At 46.6% G+C, this 19,462-nt stretch overlaps 1 protein-coding gene across 1 annotated transcript; it reads left to right on the top strand.

Annotated features, from left to right (window-relative positions):
- The first annotated feature begins 436 nt into the window (after positions 1 to 436).
- Positions 437 to 14,839, top strand: vapb (VAMP (vesicle-associated membrane protein)-associated protein B and C). Its single transcript, XM_062470527.1, has 6 exons — positions 437 to 681; positions 5,218 to 5,370; positions 8,826 to 8,929; positions 10,574 to 10,654; positions 11,010 to 11,189; positions 11,779 to 14,839. The coding sequence occupies exons 1-6, from the start codon at positions 624 to 626 to the stop codon at positions 11,941 to 11,943; spliced, it is 741 nt and encodes a 246-aa protein (XP_062326511.1). The 5' UTR covers positions 437 to 623; the 3' UTR covers positions 11,944 to 14,839.
- The last annotated feature ends 4,623 nt before the right edge of the window (positions 14,840 to 19,462 follow it).

Below are 19,462 nucleotides of genomic sequence, written 5' to 3'. Positions count from 1 at the left end.
GATTCTGCTGAAGGGGGCAGAACTCCGACCAAAGAGCCTCTCAACACCTAACATACATGATCACACAGGTCCACTGTATCCAGAACACCTGTTCTGGATAGAATATAGACTGTATACACTGATGCATTTACTAGATGATGGGGTGTGAAGGGGAAGGTTAATCTGAAGTGACAGTGACAAATACAAAGGTGGGTGAGGAGTCAGACCTATTACACTACTTTAACGTATAGCTTGCTGGTTAAGCAATATCAGACGAAATTTAAGAATGATTGATTACGTTTTTGAGGGTCCCAGTTTTGGGTTTGCCCCAAGCTTTGGTCGCGCCCCAGTCCCCTCGCCCGCAGTCCTTTGCAATGCATCCCCCCTCACACCTCTAGTTGGGAGACTATGCAGGGGCTGTGACGTTGCACGAAGCCTCTCTCTCAGTCCCTTCCTGCTGCATCATAACAGCCGCTAGTAGCTCGAGTAGCACCCTGGATCTTTGCGGTGACCGGGTGACAGGATAATCGTAGCTAATTATAACAGATAATAACTCTAGACTTCAAACCAGGTAAAAATACGATATCAAGACAACTCTACGAATACCAACTGTATTCAGATCACCTTCTTCGAACCGCTGGGATATGGCCAGACAAGAACAGGTTTTGCTCTTGGAGCCACAGCACGAACTGAAATTCCGAGGTAAGAGGGAGGGCCCAACTCTTGCTTGAGAGGGGTGTCTTTCAGTGACAGTATGGTGGGGAGGGGGGCAGGCCCACTTTACGGTAACGAATTCGAGACATATCCAGCTAGCTAGATAACAACATTTAACGTTATGCACTGTGTGTTGTCAGTGGGGTAGCTAATAATGATCATTTCCCCGTAGCAATAGTCCACTGCGCTAACAGCATCGCTAGTGCTAGCTAAGCGCGTAGCTTGCGCTTGCTAGCCAGGCCCTGTCATACATTCCTGCACCTGTCAATTAGCCTGCTAGCTGGCTAGCCAACTAACGCTAGCTAGCCAACTATAAATTGGTTGTATCAGTAGGCCTACCTTGACGTTCAATAAACCATTCCAAATAGGTGAACACTTGCCTAGATAAATCTCGCCTTAACATCTAACTACCAACAGACAGTTTAGTCTTATTATTGCACGCGAAAATTCGTCGAAACACTAACGTTAGATAGCTAGCTTGGCTGCCAGTTTAGCTGTCATTTAAGATCTAAGAATTGACAGCTCTCTAGTTGATCGACTGAACACACCGCTGGTAGCCACAGCCAGTGAGTATGGCGATGTCAACAACACAATTTTAACACGACAGATATTTACGGCTGGATATATTCCCATTTAAGTTCTCCACCCCAATTTGTCAAAAGTGACAGGAGATATTCAATATCCCTTTCTAGGGTATGGAAAGACACTAAGGTGTGTTCATTCAACACTAGGCTGTGTTTATTCAATTAGGCAATATACTGCTAACTTACCTTTTTGAATATATATATTTCATAAATGACCATTTAGCAAATGTATATGTTACCTAGTAGGCTTCCTTTTTTTGTAGGTGGTTTACAGTTGTGGTCACGGGTTTAGTCAGGATGTCAGTTTCCATTGCTCTGAAGCACTCAGGCCTAAATCATTCATTGAAGTCTGAAGTTGAAGTCTGCAAGTGCAGTAGGTCTAATGTAACCACTAGATCTAACTAAGCTATTATACAATGTCTTGAAAGCCTCTGCACACATTTGACATTCTTTTGATTCTGTAGCATTGTTGATTAAAACAAAATAGGCCCCCCAGGCAAACAGGCACACCAAGGCTTGGTCTCCTAATGCAAACACACTCACACACCAGCGCCGTAATATCTGCCCTTTAGGAGACCGTTTCCTTCCCATAGTAAGTTATAGTCGGCCTGCTTCTCCCCAGTTGGATGGTATCCCAAGAAGCTCTCTGGCAGCTGTAGATCAGGTGTACGGTTGTCGACTTGTGGCGTGAGGCGACTCCGTGAAAGACCCTCAGTAGTCATGCCAGCTATGTGATCGTCTGAAGCTGTTCTTTGTCTGAGCTTAGAAAGAAGTGTCAGCCGACATGAAGTAGACATTTGTGTGTGTGTGTGTGTGTGTGTGTGTGTGTGTGTGTGTGTGTGTGTGTGTGTGGGGGGGTTGAAACCTGATCTAGAATCTACCGTTGGCCTATACAGGAGTGTTAATTCCCAACCAGCTTACTGTACTCGCTTCTACATTTCCACTCACACAATGTACTTCTCTATTTTGTCTAAGACCAGGGCTCTCCTTCTCTGTGCACCCTCTTGTCGGTGAAGCCCCAGGTAGAATTTTCTAGAAATACCACCAAACACAGCCAGGTCCTACAGAATATTTACAGCTCTGGAATGCTTACGGCTGGAATGTAAAGCCACTAAGCAGTTAAATCCATTTTTGTTGTGTACAGTTTAGCTGTGTGCTGTACCTGTTTACGGTGAGGTTGTGTAGGTTGCCATACTCTTAAAGCCATTCTTTTCTGGTTTTACCACACCCACATCAGCTGACCCCAGGTTGTTACAGTCCATCGGATCACTAAACTGTGACACACACAACCCACATGATCCTGATGGTTTCACGTTGAGCAACTCCATCACCAACAATCTGATAGGATCCCGTAGCAAGAAGTTGAGAACCAGGATGTGACTCATCGTGTCTCATGATTGATGTGAAAGCTGACCGGTTTATTGAACTGGTTTTCCTGGCGAGGGAAACTTCACTACCAGAAGCGGAGGCATTCTTCTACAGTGAATGTTTGCATGCTAGGATGGAAACCTATTGTGTCAGACATTGACAAGGCTCAGCTGATGAAATAAAGACAGGATATGATTTGTTTGTAGCAGTTGTTTCAGGTCAGTAGTTCCTTCCTCATAGATCAGCAGAGGCCTTCATTCAGTCCAGTCCAGTCCTCCAGCCCTACTCAGTCCAACCCAGCCCTGCCTAGTGCAACCAAACCCACCCCCAACCCATAAAGGTTGACCCCCCTATTATCCCTGAAATGTCTCACAGCTTCTCAAGGACAGCTATGACTGTCCTAACGGTCTCTCCATTATCCTATTTCTGCTCTATTAGATATTATTAGAAACAAATTGGACGTAGTTAGAGAAGGCCTCTGTTATTTGGAGAGTAGTTTGAATCAAATAATAGAAAGCTGTAAAAATACCCCCAAACCTTCGACACTCTGGGGTCACAGCTGGCTGACTGGGTTTAGGGACCAGAGTCTACCCAGCTTGATGCTACTCTGCCATGTTCCCCTACTAGAGCTCTCTGAAGATGCAATTCACTAGACGGAGGACCTTTTTATGTGTTTACACTGTGATAGGTTTACAAATCAATTAAAAAACTCAAAATGAATGTTGCATAATCCCCCCCCATCCCACAAAGGCTTTATGTTAAGATACCAATGCAGAGTAGGCCTAATGATCGCTCTGGATAAGAGCGTCTGCTAAATGACTAAATGTAATGATAACTGGTGGAATGATGTTTGAACCTGGGGCCTAGACCCGGGACACACACACAGACCCTTCAGCCCAGCTGATCCACTGTAGACAGGTTTAAACGCCTCCAGTTCCACACCTGCTCTTCTTCAGATCACCAGAACAGATTCATTGCATTTCAGAAGACTGTGATCGATGTGAGGCGCATTGGTGTTGAATTGAAATGTCCCGGCGCTGTTCCCAGTGTTACTCCCAGTGCTACTGCTAGACTGGTCTGTAATCTGTATGAAGGGGTCTAGTCTGGTATCGATTGACATGTACGACTGAAGAATGAATGGGGCTGGTCATGGAGAAGGCCAAGTCTGGGTTTATCTTGTGGTGGCCATGAACCCTGCTCTCTAATTAGCTATGACCTAATTGCTCTGTGCTCCACTTATTAGAATTGAGGAGAGGCAGCAGAATGAGAACATTCTGTTCTCTCTCTGTCAAAGGCCCTGACAGTAGCTTCCTATGGAACTGTTGTGTCTGTGTCAATATTCAAATAATATGATAATGGTAATATGATCATAATACAAATGCTAGCGATAAACTGATTGTAATAATCACTGGGCCATCCTGCTGTTTTTGAGGTAGCCTAATCTATTATAGTTTTTAACCAACGCTGTCATTTTATATCTGTGATTTTGTAGGAAGAAAGGATGCATATTTAGAGATTGCAAATGTTGCCCTTGACGTCGCAGACTGAAGGTTAATCACATGATGTCACCATCCAGGAAACGACAAAAGTCTTGTGTTGCCAGCTGTCTTGCCACAGCTGTGTCTTACCTCGTGATGCTAACCTCGAATAAAACAATGCTGTCTGTTCTACAGGATTCATAGTCTGTATCTTATCATTGTAAGAGAATATTCACTCTGTAGGTGGTATGTAAAATGACCTTCAATATCTTGGTGTTTGGTACATTTAGTTCCTCCCAGGTTGTACTGTAAGTGTCTCTTTCTTTGGCCCTTATGTAACGAGCGTTGCCTCAGGCCTGGGTTTCTCATTGGACAGCCAGGCTCCTCCCTTCACCAAACTCTTCTTCTGTGTAACCATGGCAACGTGTCTGATGATGGATGTGTGCTTTCATGTCTTCTGATGTGCTGACTTGGTTGCATTCATTTCATTTGACTGGCTCATCATTTTTGTGTTCCGCTGCGCAGTTGCACATGATCACAAGCTGTGCATTCGAGTCTGCAACTGGCACTTTGGCTGTCCTCCTTACTCATAGCTCCTTGGTTTCCTCCAAGGCTCTCTCTTGCTGTTAACCTACTGTCGAGGAGAGTGTTTGTGGCACTTGATATAAATTTGTCACGAGATCTACAGTGTTCACAGTCGGGCATTTAAGGCAATCCCTCATCCTCTCACCATCAATCCGCCTCTCTCCTCTGTAACTCTATCTACCTCTCCCTACCTCTCTATGCCTTTCGACCTCTCTTTGCCTCTCTAACTTGTCTTCTTCTCTCTGTATCCCTGTAACTCTCTCTGCTTCTCCCTACCTCAGCTTGCCTCTCTCCCTGGATCTCCACAGGTCTCCCAAGTATCATGCTCTAGAAGATCTATCTCTTTCGTAGATTGACAAGACAAGCTAGTCCATACATAGCTCCTATCATTTATAGGCAGCAGTTTTAGGCCAATTATAATTAGTCAGTCAATTAATAAGTCTGTTTTCCCTCCTTGTCTGTCTCAAAATGTTCTCTCTCTCTCCTCCACTTTTCTCTTTCTCCGTCAGGTCCATTCTCAGACGTCGTCACCACGACTCTCAAACTCTCCAACCCGACAGACAGGAATGTGTGTTTCAAGGTGAAGACGACTGCGCCGCGCCGGTACTGCGTGCGGCCGAACAGCGGCGTCATCGATGCGGGGACCTCCATCAATGTCTCAGGTACGAGTGGTATTAGCTGTCTCCTCCACCCCCTCCACCACCCCCTCCTCGTCTTGTCCACGTATCCCTCCCCTCTTGATCTCTCTCACCCTCCTCTCCTTACTCCTCTCCTCCTCCTCCCCTCTCTTCTTCTCCTCCACCCTTTCTTCCAACACCTTACCATTCAGTTTCCCCCAGATCTAGTTTTGGAGGGACTCCAGGCCCAGCGTAGGGTTTCCAGACGAAACCACCTCTGCTATTTTCTGCCTCCGACTTAGTTTTCAGATGCAGTATCTGATATCAGAAACAAAGAGACAGACAGGCTTTCTGACTGACTTCCTCACTGACATTAATGCAGATACACAGACAAATACATGTGTATCCAGACACACACTGAGACAGACAGACAAACATACATCCAGACATGGATGCAAACCTCAGACTGACATAATCCAGACAGACCCCAGAGACAGACAGACAGACAGACATGCCCCAGACAGACAGACATGCCCCAGACAGACAGACATGCCCCAGACAGACAGACATGCCCCAGACAGACAGACATGCCCCAGACAGACAGACAGAGACAGACAGACATGCCCCAGACAGACATACATGCCCCAGACAGACAGACAGAGACAGACATACATGCCCCAGACAGACAGACATGCCCCAGACAGACAGACAGAGACAGACAGACAGACATGCCCCAGACAGACAGACATGCCCCAGACAGACAGACATGCCCCAGACAGACAGACATGCCCCAGACAGACAGACAGAGACAGACAGACATGCCCCAGACAGACATACAGGCCCCAGACAGACAGACAGAGACAGACATACATGCCCCAGACAGACAGACAGAGACAGACAGACATGCCCCAGACAGACAGACCAAGTTCGACCCAGCTGATGGTACACAGATTCTGGTAGACAAACCCCTGATGGTCACACGCTCCTGCACAGATCACATCAAACAAAGCCCAATCCAGGCCCGGGTCAAATTCACACTTCAAACCCCTCAGACAGAAGTGTGTAGCCTGACCCTGGCATGGGGTTCCCGGGTGTTGCTTTCTTCATGTCACCCAACAGACAGACCCCAGACCTCCCTGGGCCAGCCAGACTGTCTGCTGGTCTGCTGTGGATCTCCTGTGGAGCTCTGCACACTGAGCGTAAACAGAGCAGTACACAAACAATGTGGGGATTTACTTCTGTCGGTCGGAAAGGGAACACTTTGCCACAAGACACCTACAAGTCCCCAATGTGTCATTTGCAGGCTTAGCTGAAGACACGCACGCAGCTTTTGAAGGTTAAACAGGACGAAACTTTAGATGTGAACAGCACCACATAAGAGGTGGTGTTCTGCTCCGTTGTGTCGCTCACGACGGAAAAAACACACAGAGCGAATGTCTCAAAATCCCACAGAAATCCTTGTGTCAACAAATATTGATCTGCTTTTGAGAAGTCTTTGTTGTCTCAAGACTGATTTCCAGGCTTTCCCAGTTATTTCAACAGTTTTGGGGAATCACGATGAAGATCAGCTTACCAACAATCACAGTTGGTCCCGACCACCTTCCTTATAGTTCGCCAACATCTCACATGAGTTTCCTTTGAAGAAATGCTTACACAGGGTGTTTACTTGTTCCTTAAATATCATTAATGATCACCTTGGCCTGTAGCCTCAAATAGACTGCCTGCTGTTACGGAGACACCGTACGGTCGGTGAGGGCAGGGCATGTCGTGTGTGGGGAATCTTACCCGTTACACTGCGTCCAGATAGAGGTCTTGTAGGTTTCACGTTCCTGTCCTGGAGATCCCTGTGCAGTCTTCCCTCCTGCGCTCCCCCTGGGTAAACAGGGTGCAGCGTTTACAAAAGGAAAGAGGGCTAGTCACTAGCCTAATAAACCAAACAAGAAGAGGAGAGGACTGTGGGAGGGTCACATGGGAGGGGAGGGGGGGTCAGTCACTAGTCTGACGACACCTCACTGTTAGGGCTCCTACCACTGGTCACCCTGCCTGACTCTGTTCTGACTTCACACCATACTTTGTCAAGCCCTGGTTAGTTCTCTCAGTAGTTCAAAGCAGATTGAGACTTCAAGACAGATTGATTTTATTTCCATTTGACCAAGACGGGACCCCTTTTTATGTTATTCACATAAACTGTCAAAGAACTTCCTCCGCTCTCCCCGTGTCTCCCCGGTCCGATCGGCTCCCCTCGGACCCCAGCCACCAGGGCTGATTGGCTCAGACGGAAACAGGACGTTCTCAATCTGTCCCAGACGTCTGCTTCTGGTTTGGCTTATTGGACTCGCCTGATTGCCGTAGTGTGTGTGTGTGTGTGTGTGTGTGTGTGTGTGTGTGTGTGTGTGTGTGTGTGTGTTATGGGGAAGGAGAGGGCTGGGTTGTGGAGTATTGGCATGTGTCTTAAGACGAGAGAGGTTGTGCTCGCCACATCTGAGAGCCCCAGCCCTGACTCTGAAATCAAGAGGTCATTTGTTTCTAATGAAAGCCCAAATGTCACGCACACACAAGCGCTGCTAGTCGGTATTGATGTTAAATGAGCCTTTGACTCCCAGTGCGCTTCGTTGCGTCATGACTGGTAGAGGAGCGGGATCAGCCGTCACTGCCTGTGCCCCCCCCCGCCCCCCACCACCCCCCAGCCTCATATGCAGGAACAACCTCAACATAAGAAAGTGATCATGATAAATCATTGTTACAGCTTCCAAATACCTTTTGGTCACTGGAATGACATCAAATACCAGTGTTTGGGTGATGTGGGTTAAAGATGATGATGACTTAAACGCTAGCCCAACCCAGCACCTGTTTCTGCTTACAGCCATGTCTTGCTCGCCTCTCTGAAACAAAGTTTGGAAGCTGTCAGAGTTCTCCCTCCAGGGTGTTGCTTGGAGATCCATCGGTAAAAAAAATAAAAAAAATGCTGTCATGGTAACATGAACAAGGAAATAAATCATGAGTGCCGTATTTGTGAGAGAGGGAGAGAGAGGGAGAGAGAGGGTGAGAGAGGGAGAGAGAGGGAGAGAGAGGGAGAGAGAGGGAGAGAGAGGGAGAGAGAGGGAGAGAGAGGGAGAGAGAGGGAGAGAGAGGGAGAGAGAGGGGATGGGTGAGGGAAGGAGGGGGTTTACACTAGTTCACTGCTTGGCTGCAGCTGTTGTATGTAGGTGTTTGATCTGGCCAGGGACATATTTATAGATCAAGAACTTTAAAAGCATCTTCTTTGTGTTGGAGAAAGTTAGCATCAGTGATACTTGCTGTGTGCCTCACACAGTGGAGTCAACTACTTAAGGACCCACAGCAAAATACATACCTAACACTTTTATACTTAAATATATACTGACAAACTATTCTAAGTTCATAAGAGGATAAGTACTGTGTATTTCTCCCCAGGAACATTGTTGATGTTGGACTAATCTGTCTGTTCTTCCTTTCTTTCTCTCTGTCCATCTGTTCTCCAGTCATGCTGCAGCCCTTCGACTACGACCCCAATGAGAAGAGCAAACACAAGTTCATGGTTCAGTCCATGCTGGCTCCGCCTGAGATGACTGACATGGAGGGAGTGGTGAGTGTGTCTGAGATGACTGACATGGAGGGAGTGGTGAGTGTGTCTGAGATGACTGACATGGAGGGAGTGGTGAGTGTGTCTGAGATGACTGACATGGAGGGAGTGGTGAGTGTGTCTGAGATGACTGACATGGAGGGAGTGGTGAGTGTGTCTGAGATGACTGACATGGAGGGAGTGGTGAGTGTGTCTGAGATGACTGACATGGAGGGAGTGGTGAGTGTGTCTGAGATGACTGACATGGAGGGAGTGGTGAGTGTGTCTGAGATGACTGACATGGAGGGAGTGGTGAGTGTGTCTGAGATGACTGACATGGAGGGAGTGGTGAGTGTGTCTGAGATGACTGACATGGAGGGAGTGGTGAGTGTGTCTGAGATGACTGACATGGAGGGAGTGGTGAGTGTGTCTGAGATGACTGACATGGAGGGAGTGGTGAGTGTGTCTGAGATGACTGACATGGAGGGAGTGGTGAGTGTGTCTGAGATGACTGACATGGAGGGAGTGGTGAGTGTGTCTGAGATGACTGACATGGAGGGAGTGGTGAGTGTGTCTCGTGGCGGTCCACACACACACACACACACGCATGCATATTATCTCAGCATCTATTGTACACACGAAACATACACATATACGCACATATGTTAAACTGTACGCGCACACACACACACACACTCCAATGAAACCCATGGTTACCCACACAGAGGTCCCCGACACACCCAGACCCTGAGGGTCACAGTGTAGGGGTGTGGAGGAGGGCCTCGGGCCTATAGCCACCGCAAGACCCCTAGTGCTGCGTGTGTGTGGTCTCTCTCTTAACGCCACCGTCATTAGTTTACACACAGTTGTAAATTATCTCATGTGCTTCCTCCGCACAGACAGGCCTCCAGAGAATATGGTCGGATATTGTGATTGAGACACACCACCACCTCCTCCATCCCTCTCTCTCTCTCTGTTGCACACACACACAGAGGGTGAGGAAGGAGATGGTGCAGAGTGTGAAAGCCAGCTGGCTGTTGTGCAAGCCGGGGATTGTGACAGAGGGGTTAGAGAAACATTGAGGAAGAGAAGGAGAGAGTGCGGGAGGGAAGGAGGCGTGGGGGAGCAATGAGGAGGTGGTGGAGGAAGAGTAACGAGGAGGAGAGAGAAAGAACAGAGGAGTAGCATGAGGAAAAGAAGAAAAAAAAACAGTGGAGATTAGTCCTGCCTGTCTGTTCTGTCCAGTCAGGGTGTTTTTTTCTCCTTCTCAACCCCTTTTTTCTCCCCCTCTGTCTCTCTCTTTCTATCTCTCTTTCTATCTCTCTTTCTATCTATCTTTCTATCTCTCTTTCTATCTATCTTTCTATCTGTTTACATTTGCATTTTGCACCGTACTTCTAACTGTAATATGCAATCACTTTCCACTGCACTTTTACACTTTTTTAGGATAGCTTCTGTCCATACTTTATTGCACTACACTGTATATCCTGCACTTACTGCTATTGCACTTCTGGTTAGACCTAAACTACATTTTGTTGCCTTGTACCTGTACTTGTGTAATGACAATAAAGTTGAATCTAATCTCTTTCTATCTCTCCCTCGTCCTCTCCTCCCCCTTTCTTCTCCCCCTCTTCCCTCACCTCTCCCTCCCCCATTTCTTCTCCCCAGTGGAAGGAAGCCAAGCCGGAGGAGCTGATGGACTCTAAGCTGAGGTGCAATTTTGAGCTGCCGGCGGAGAATGATAAAACGGTGGGTACTTTGTCTGTCTCTCCACACCCACACACACACACACACACACAGACAACCCCAGACGTATGATGGACTAGCGAAGAGCCAGGAAACAGGATGGCCATTGCTGTTGTTGTTTTGGAAGGGTTGCGACGCACACTGTTGTACAGCAACACCCTGAAACACACTGTAGCTAGATGGAAACCAGCATGAATCTCTTTGAGGGGTGCACTCTCATTAAGAGTGTGTGTACACAACGGCTGAGGGTCACTGCCTGCCTGCCAAGGAGAGGGAGCTAAGGATAATTTCTACTCACCTCTCTCCCAACTCGCTCCTCTCCTGCTGTCCCCTCTCACCTTCCCCGACCCCCCTACAGCACGACATGGACTCCTCCAAGATGATGTCGTCCAGCCTGCTGAAGTCCGAGTCCTCCACCCTGTCCATGAAGTCCATGGGCTCCACCCTGGACGACGGAGAGGTCAGGAAGATCATGGAGGAATGCAAGAGGCTGCAAATGGAGGCCCAGAGGCTACGAGAAGAGAACAAACAGATCAGGGTGAGACGACACACACACACAACATACCACGCACACACCACACACACACACACACACACACCACACACACACACACACAACATACCACACCACACACACACACAACATACCACACGCCACACACACACAACATACCATGCACACACCACACACACACACACCACACACACACACACACAGCACCACCCCCTCCTCTTTAAGTGTTGCCAGAGTCAGAATGAGTGTTGGCGGCTCCTGTGGTGGATTAAACTAACAGAACCCTTGCAGCTCTCCACCTACACACACACACGCACGTACGCACGCACACACACACCTACACACACCACCCGTCATGGGGAAATTGAGTGTATTAAAGCCTGGCGCCTATTGTACTCCCCTGGGGTTTGAACAGATTTAAACGTATAGCTCGTTCTTTCTTCTATTGGGATGGAGGGATGGAGGGAGGAGTTAATGGATGGCTGGACTGATGAATAGATAGATGACTGACTGTATGACAGATGGGTCTGTACTGTTTCTTTTTCCTTTTAAATCTGTTTATCTGACCTCCCCCCTCGTTTCCCCCTCTCCTTCCCCCCCTCCATGCTACTAGGAAGATGATGGGCTGCGGATGAGGAAGAGCAATGTGATGTCATCCCAGCACTCCGCCTCCTCCTCGGTCGGCATGGTGAAGGAGGAGGGGCTTAGCGCTCGCACAGTGGCGCTCATCGTCCTCTTCTTCGTGGTCGGCGTGGTTGTCGGCAAGCTGGTATTGTAGAGCGTGGTTGCCGTGGCGATGGCTGCAACTGCGTTGCCGTGGTGACAGCATGCTTCGGGGGACGAAAAACAAAACAAACAGGGATTCGGGATTTTTGATGAGAAATGCCATATCAATGGGCTACTTTTGATTCTGTCATTTATGTAAAAATTCTAAGGAGATATGTAAAAAAAAAAAAAAAAAAAAGGCATCATGTTATGAACAAACAAACGGTCACTGGTCTTGCCTCAATGTAACCATTACATAATCATCCTGGCGTTCCTCCCAAACTTCCAAATGTACTGATGATGACCGCAGTAAGGGACTGCTGAATCCAGGGAGATGCTAGCTGTTCAGTCCCTCATCCCTATGGAGTTACCAACCACTGAGGGAGCGGTATCTCTCACTTTACATTGTGTGAATATCGTTTTAACGTACCGCCTTTTCCTTCTCTAAACCATGGAAACCAGACCTAGTTCATGTACCCACCCCTCTGTACTGTGTTGCCAGGTGTGCAGCACTCCTTTCAGCTAATCCCCTTTTCATGCAGGGCTACTGTCAATCAAATTGACCAACCCAGTCAGAGTCTTTGTGTAGACAGGATCCTTCCTGATTGGGGGATATATTTGATTGATCCATACCATTTGTCCCTCCTCCCAGTTTTGTGTTTTTGTGGAGGGAACGTGGCAGCCCTTCCCTTGATCCCTGACCAGAGAAGACAGAGGTGTCTTGATTGCATGCGTCCACAAAGATTGTTGGAGTTTGACATTTAATTTAATGGCTTTTTATCATTGTCGTCATATGTCTCTCAGCTGTAGATTTGCACAGCTCAATTTTCGGATTTTCTCGCTCTCTTTTTTTGTGTGCATTTTTATGATTTGGTGATTCATGTTTATAGAACGGAGGCGTTACAAGCTAACCTAGCTGGCTAGCTGGTAGAGCTTGAGGTGGGTACAACTGGCTCCTGACTCCAACACTTCATGGGGATAAGCCTTTTGCCTTGTGACCTGTATGGTCAAGTTATTCTTGGGCAGAGAGAGAGAGAAAAATACATACATAGAGACACAGAGCGAGAGAGAGAGACACAGAGAGAGAGAGACAGAGAGAGACAGAGAGAGAGAGAGCTGTGGGACAGATGAGAGTAGAAGTGATTATTGTAGGGAGGTTTACTAAATTTTTACCAAGTAGCAATACTGATGTGTCATGTGATGTCAAACCGCTCGTCTGTTGCTGCTGGCTGTTAGGATAAAAGCCTGTCTGTGATCAGAACCGTGTTCCATGCTGTCTGTCTGTCTGTCTGCCCACATTCTCTCCATCTCCCCATCTATGAAAAATACACCTCAGACTGTATTCATCTTCCCTCCCCTCCTCCGATCAACTCTTCTTCTCTGCTGTACCTTTGCATCTCCTTCTCCACGTTCATCTTGCCCCTCTCTGCTCCACTTCACTCTGCTCATCCTCCCTTCACCTGCTGACTTCTGGAAGAGTGAGTGAATGTTTGTTCTATCGTTATTGGTTCAGCCATCACAGCGCTACACTCATCTTCATTGTCATGCACTAATAGTCCAAATCATGTTTCCCCCAGTTCCTACCCATCCCATAATAGCACCCCTGTTAGTTTGCTTCTGTCTGTGTTGTCAGTCATAGGGAGAGTATTGTATCTCAACAGGCGCTATCCTCAAGGGACCACATTGTCACAAGTCCAGCTTCTGCCAGGATGCAAGAAAAAGGGGGGGGTGGGGGTGGGTAAGAGGATAATGTTTGATGTCATAAATTCCACCCAGTAAACTATTGTTTGATCTCAACGAAGAAGAGGAGCTGTAGAGAGAGTGAAGCAGAGTGGAGTATATAGAAAGCTTATTTCTTACTGGTCAGATATGTGAGGAGGAGGAGAGGATGGAGAAACAAAGAAGGTGTATTCTACTCTAGCTAAATGCACGAGGGGACCGAAAGTAACAAGGAAGCTGCTGTAATCTTATGTAAGCTACTGTAATAATCTGTATTTAGCGGGGGGAGAAGTGGAGACGAAGGTAGTGGATTCTACTTAACCTACAAAGGAGACACTATTGTTCTGCTGTAACTACACGTTAACTCAAGGAGAAGTAAAGAGAGACCTAGTGCATTCTACTTAACCCACAGCGAAGAGCAGAGGGGGGGGGGGGCAGAGAGAGAGGGAAGGGTACACTCTGCTTTACTTAATAAAAGAGTAGTGAAAGGAAAAGAGAAATGGTTTGTTGTGTGTGTAGTGAGGAGTGGAGGGGGCTCTGTTATCTGGCCGGCGTCCTCCCTCCCCCCCCCCCCCCCCCCTCCTCTGGAGTAAACCTCAGATCCAACAGACCTGGATGAGCTGAAGAATGTTCTCGTCTACACCCGTTGTCACCGGTCATGTCAGATCAGTGGTTTCTCCAAGGCAGAGAGGAAGAAGGAAATGATGTGTTCCTGGAGAGTGTGGCTGGCCCTTGATGTGAGGAAGACTTGCAGTGTAGAGCGAGGGCAAAGCAGGTGACCAGCTCCCCGGTGACCTGGGCGCTCGGAATAACTGGGTTCCCATGCGACAGCCAAGACAGTTTTAAGACGTGTTAGAATGTTTTAGAAGTTCTCTCAGTTTGAAGATGTAACATGTCAGAGCGCAGAACTGAGAAGGCCATTTGAAAACCAAACATTCCATTCTAAAGCAGCTTCAAACTGCTTGGCTGTGAACCCAGCAGCACATCACACAGAGGCTCCTGTCAGCTTCTGCCTCTGGATATCTCCATGATCTATGTAAGCAGTCCGGCAACTGTTTTGTATGTATATAAATAAATAAGTCTATCTGAAAAGATTAATATTCCTAGTCAAGTTAGTCTCTGGTGTATAAAAAAAACCAACCACCTTGTTGGACTATGTAGCATCTTAATAAATTAAATGAATTAAAGTCTGTTCCGTCTCAGTGTGGTCTTATTTTATGATTGATACACACACACACACACACTGTACACAGACAGATGTATACAGAGTGAATTGTCTTTTCTTAACCTGCCATCTCCAGTTAACACCTGCAGGCTCTGTTAGAGTCATGTCTTCTACAGAGGGTGCATGTAGAATTTCTGACAGAATATCATAATCTGTTCTAGCATTGCTGGCTGTACGCTAGCTAGTTCATTCTCTCTGTGCTTGGTTTGGAGCACACCCCATATTCTTGGCTATAAATGTGTAAAAACAGATTTCCGTCAGATAATTAATGGCCATTTGGCTTTTAATAGCTAGTTGTGTTGAAAGAAAGCTTGTTAATTCATCCAGTGTTATTATATCTTGTTTACTCTGGGAGCCTTTCTGTCTGCACTTGGTGGTTTGAGTTGAGCACAGTTGGCCTGCTTGGGAGTTGAGACTGAGGCAGTGTCTCTGCATCTTTCTTCTTTACTTCCCCTTTGAGAATGAACTGATCACATGAAGAGAAGCGCATGTTTTCATTTGCCTTTTAAATGGAGATCAGAGACTACCCAGAGGAAGGGTGATGGGAAAGAAGGAATTATGAATGTAGTTATAGGCTACTGAAGTTATGCTTTAGTCTTGTATACTTCAAGAAACAAAATAATAAATAATTCAGACACTAACTAGGTTGGTTGATTAGAAATGGAAGCTTTTGGAGAAAAAGTATACCTTTGTATTATGGATGAATTGATTTGATGAATTTGAAGGTAGGATTCTCAAAAAAGGAAGAAAAAAAGAATGAAATGATTGATGTTGAGAGAGTTTGGATAGGGCCATGGTTGTTCTAGATTCCCCAGCATGCACCAGGACCTAGAAGTGACCAGGGCGTTTGTTTTGGCAGGGGTCAAGTGCACCTGGAGAGACAAGGCCGTGGAAATGAACCAGCATTCATTTACATTTTCAAAATTCAGATGGGAAATAGATCATTTCCAAGATAAATGACTAAAGACTTGTAATTTAGAATTGATCCTCTTCCAGCCCCCCAACTCTGAAATGTTTAGCAATTACAGACACATACAGGCCGTATCTGATCTCTGGCCCCTGGAACACAGGGCCCTCCGGACAAGGTCTTCCAAGGCCCCAGACTGAAAAGTCAACAATGAACACAGTACCCTCTGTCACTGAAGACTTGGGCTGTGTGCCCCACACCAGAAGAATGATGGAGGACAGAGTCTTGTTGGGATGTCAACAGTGCATTTACCCTGATAGGACAGACTCCAGAGTCTATGAACGTTCAACATGATTTATAAGCATCCCACCACAGTGTAAAGGTTGTTTTATCCACCTCCATCGAATATTTTATTTCACTTTTTCTTCTAAGCCCACTCCTCCGCTCTCTCCTACAGCCCTGTGTTTGAATGGGTCTGGTCCTCATTGAGGTCTGTGTCATAAAAGAGACGTCTGGCTGCGTTTCCAAGTTGGAAAACATATAAAACATCACCGTCCACTTCGCTCAACTGTGCATCACACACATCCTCACCACACACACATCCGCATCACACACACATCCTCACCACACACACATCCGCCTCACACACACATCCCCACCACACACACACACATCCCCACCACACACATCCCCACCACACACACACATCCCCACCACACACACATCCCCACCACACACACACATCCCCACCACACACATCCCCACCACACACACACATCCCCACCACACACACATCCCCACCACACACACACATCCCCACCACACACACACACATCCCCATCACACACACATCCCCATCACACACACATCCCCATCACACACTGGGTTGAGAGTGGTAACTGTGTGCCATGATTAGCCCTGGCAAGGCCTTTGCTATTGTTCTCCTCTGCTGTTCAAATCCACAGAGAAAATTCTCTTTCTGTTTAAAGTAACAAATAAACTCAGCCAACATTTGATGTGCTTCTCATCGCAGGCATGTAAAAAGTGGTTGTTTGACTGTTCAAATCCACAGAGAAAATTCTCTTTCTGTTTAAAGTAACAAAATAACTCTGCCAACATTTGATGTGCTTCTCATCGCAGGAAAAAGTGGTTGTTTGACTGCAAAAAAAACATTGCAATTCCATTGTAACCTGTGAATAATATGACTGAGTGAAGTCAGGCCATGTTACAGTTCTGATACATCTGCCCATAACTGTTTAAATAGCACTTGACGAGACTTTGCCAGGACGGTTGGAGGCAGAACAACTGGCTGACATTTGCACAGTCTTCTCCAGCAAAGCTAACCTTCTCATTTGTAAGGTCCTCCTCAGCACAAACACAAAGCCTGAAATACTTCTGCAGGACGGACTTTCAGAAGGACGGGAAAATGTTTTTGTTTTTACTATAAAATCTGCGTAGAGTCCAGTTTGATCGACTCATGTTTAGTTTTAAATTATCTCTGGATCATATCTATAAAAGAGCAGAAAGTATTAACACTGTTTTGAACACTGTTAGGGTGCTTACAAGGGATAGTTAAACAAATGACCAATAAACCAAGAGACACTGAGATTGTTAGTTAATCAGAAAAAGATCCGATAAGGAGAGATGCATGTGGGAATTTTTACATGAAATCCTAGAGTAACAGATGTACAGCCTACATCTGACTGCTGATAGTCAGGGCCAGGTTGGTAGAAAATGTATGAGAGTAACAGACAGTTACAGACAGTTGCTAACTTTTACTGAAGATTATATATCGTTAACCTTAAGGGCCCTATGGATATACTATCACCAGAAACATCAACTGCAAATCTCAGTCTATAATAAATGGTAGGTTCAGTCAGTTTAGTTGATAGCTGCTCAAGAATCCACAGACCATCTCTGAGGGGCCCCTCAAAAGAAAGCGTAACCCATTACTTTCTCGTTTTTTCCAGATGAGCATTAGATCATGATACAGTATGAGGGAGCTTGGCAGCCGGATAAAGCAGGAGCGCTCTGCACTGTTCTGCTTCTCTCTGCAGCTTTGTGGTCTAACACAGCTCTTTGTTCGCTCCTCCCGTACAGTCGCCGCTGCTGGGCCCGCTGAGGGCTCGGGGCCGGGCTGAACACGGCTGATCTGGTGCCCCGTTATGGGCCAGCTGCTGTAGCTCGTGTGCAGCAGAAATATAATGGAGTTCTCTCAACGGAGCTTGAAACTGGAGAAGGTGTTGAAGAGATCCGGTACGGACGTTGTAGGTGCAACCGTGGCATGAAGCTGTTCACCAGTTTGGTTGGCTGTTGAAGGGCAGATCATGTTTTAAAAAAGGATGGGAGAGAGAGAGAGAGACAGAGAGAGAAGGGGAGGGAGGGAGAGAGAGGGGGAGAGAATGGGAGAGAGACCGAAAGAGGGGTAGAGAGGGAGACAGGGACAGGAATAAAGAGAAAATGTAAGAACTGCTTTATACAGACAGAGAACATTCTCCTAGGCCTTAATTATTTAGTTTAACTGGAGCATTCTACTACGGAGACATTTTGTCTGACAAACCCACCAGACTGCTTGAGGTTTGGAAAGCCTGTTTTGCTGAAAGGAAACCCCTTCAGTGTTGATACAAATTCCCTGTCTCTGCTTTAATGGAGCATTCTTTGTCTTTAGTGATGTAGAAACAACGTGGCTTTACAGTACATTTGCACCTGGCTCTCGTGCCGGAGAGGTGGGTTAAAATCCTACCATATCCAACCAAGCCTTTTGGTCTTTGGATAACCAGGTTGAGTACTTTGATACAGCCAACATCCCTTTAAATGTACGTCTAAATAACAAAGCCACTCACACGAAAACCATGTCTGTTAACCTTTCAGCGGTCTAACTTCGTTCCCTCTGCGTTCCTCCGTTCTCTAGTCTTACTATTTGAGCCGGAGTCCAATGAACATGAACACATCCTGGAAGCAGCAGTCAAGCTTGCTTTTCCCTTTTCCGTCGTCTGTTTCACCAAATTGGAACAGCGTTTTATAATTGCTGTTTAACGGACGACTTTAACGAGCCACCGGTTTGATTGCTAACATGTTGTCGGCCCTATAGCCTTCCGATGCTACTACAAGCGTGTCTTCTTCGTGACGCTACGCTCTTATGGCGTGCAACATAAACCGCTAACAGACTACAAAAAAATCCTCTCTCAGTCATCATCATCTCGCTGTCTTCAGCACACAACCTGGGAAGAACCATGCGTTGGTGTTGGCTTGGAGGGACGACATGGATTTAGATGGCTTTGGGGGCCATTTAATGACAGATCCTGCACATTACAGTTCTGATAAATGCCAGTCATCCTTTTTTCTTTCGCTTGCTTTTCTGGTTAGATGGTTCATCCAAGCGTGGAGAACACTTGCTCAAACCCAGAGGATGACCTAATGGGGCTGGCAGTTCACTAGCATCACCGTTCCCTTTTGCTCTCAGGAGTTAATAGGAACAATATGTTGACTTTGGAAGAGACTCATGCCTCTCTCTCTCTCTCTCTTTCCCTCTCTCTTTCCCTCTGCTCTCTCTCTTTCCCTCTCTGCACCAGTGGCAACTACCACTCGCTCTATTTTCCTGACTTTTCCGAAGACAAGCCGCAGTGTTGTTTCATTCGAGCATTTCAAAGTTACGTCAAAAAACATCTTAACGGTCAGATC

This window comes from Osmerus eperlanus, chromosome 1, assembly GCF_963692335.1.
Source record: "Osmerus eperlanus chromosome 1, fOsmEpe2.1, whole genome shotgun sequence".
Lineage (NCBI taxonomy): Eukaryota > Metazoa > Chordata > Actinopteri > Osmeriformes > Osmeridae > Osmerus > Osmerus eperlanus.
Note: the sequence above shows the minus strand (reverse complement) of the source record. Positions and strands in the feature narration are given on the sequence as shown.

Bases quoted from the DNA above. Each gene is read 5' to 3' on its own strand.
- vapb (XM_062470527.1), top strand. From the start codon at position 624: ATGGCCAGACAAGAACAGGTTTTGCTCTTGGAGCCACAGCACGAACTG. The intron at 682-5,217 runs GTAAGAGGGAGG...TTTCTCCGTCAG, and splicing joins GCACGAACTGAAATTCCGAG to GTCCATTCTCAGACGTCGTC. The intron at 10,655-11,009 runs GTGGGTACTTTG...ACCCCCCTACAG, and splicing joins CGGCGGAGAATGATAAAACG to CACGACATGGACTCCTCCAA.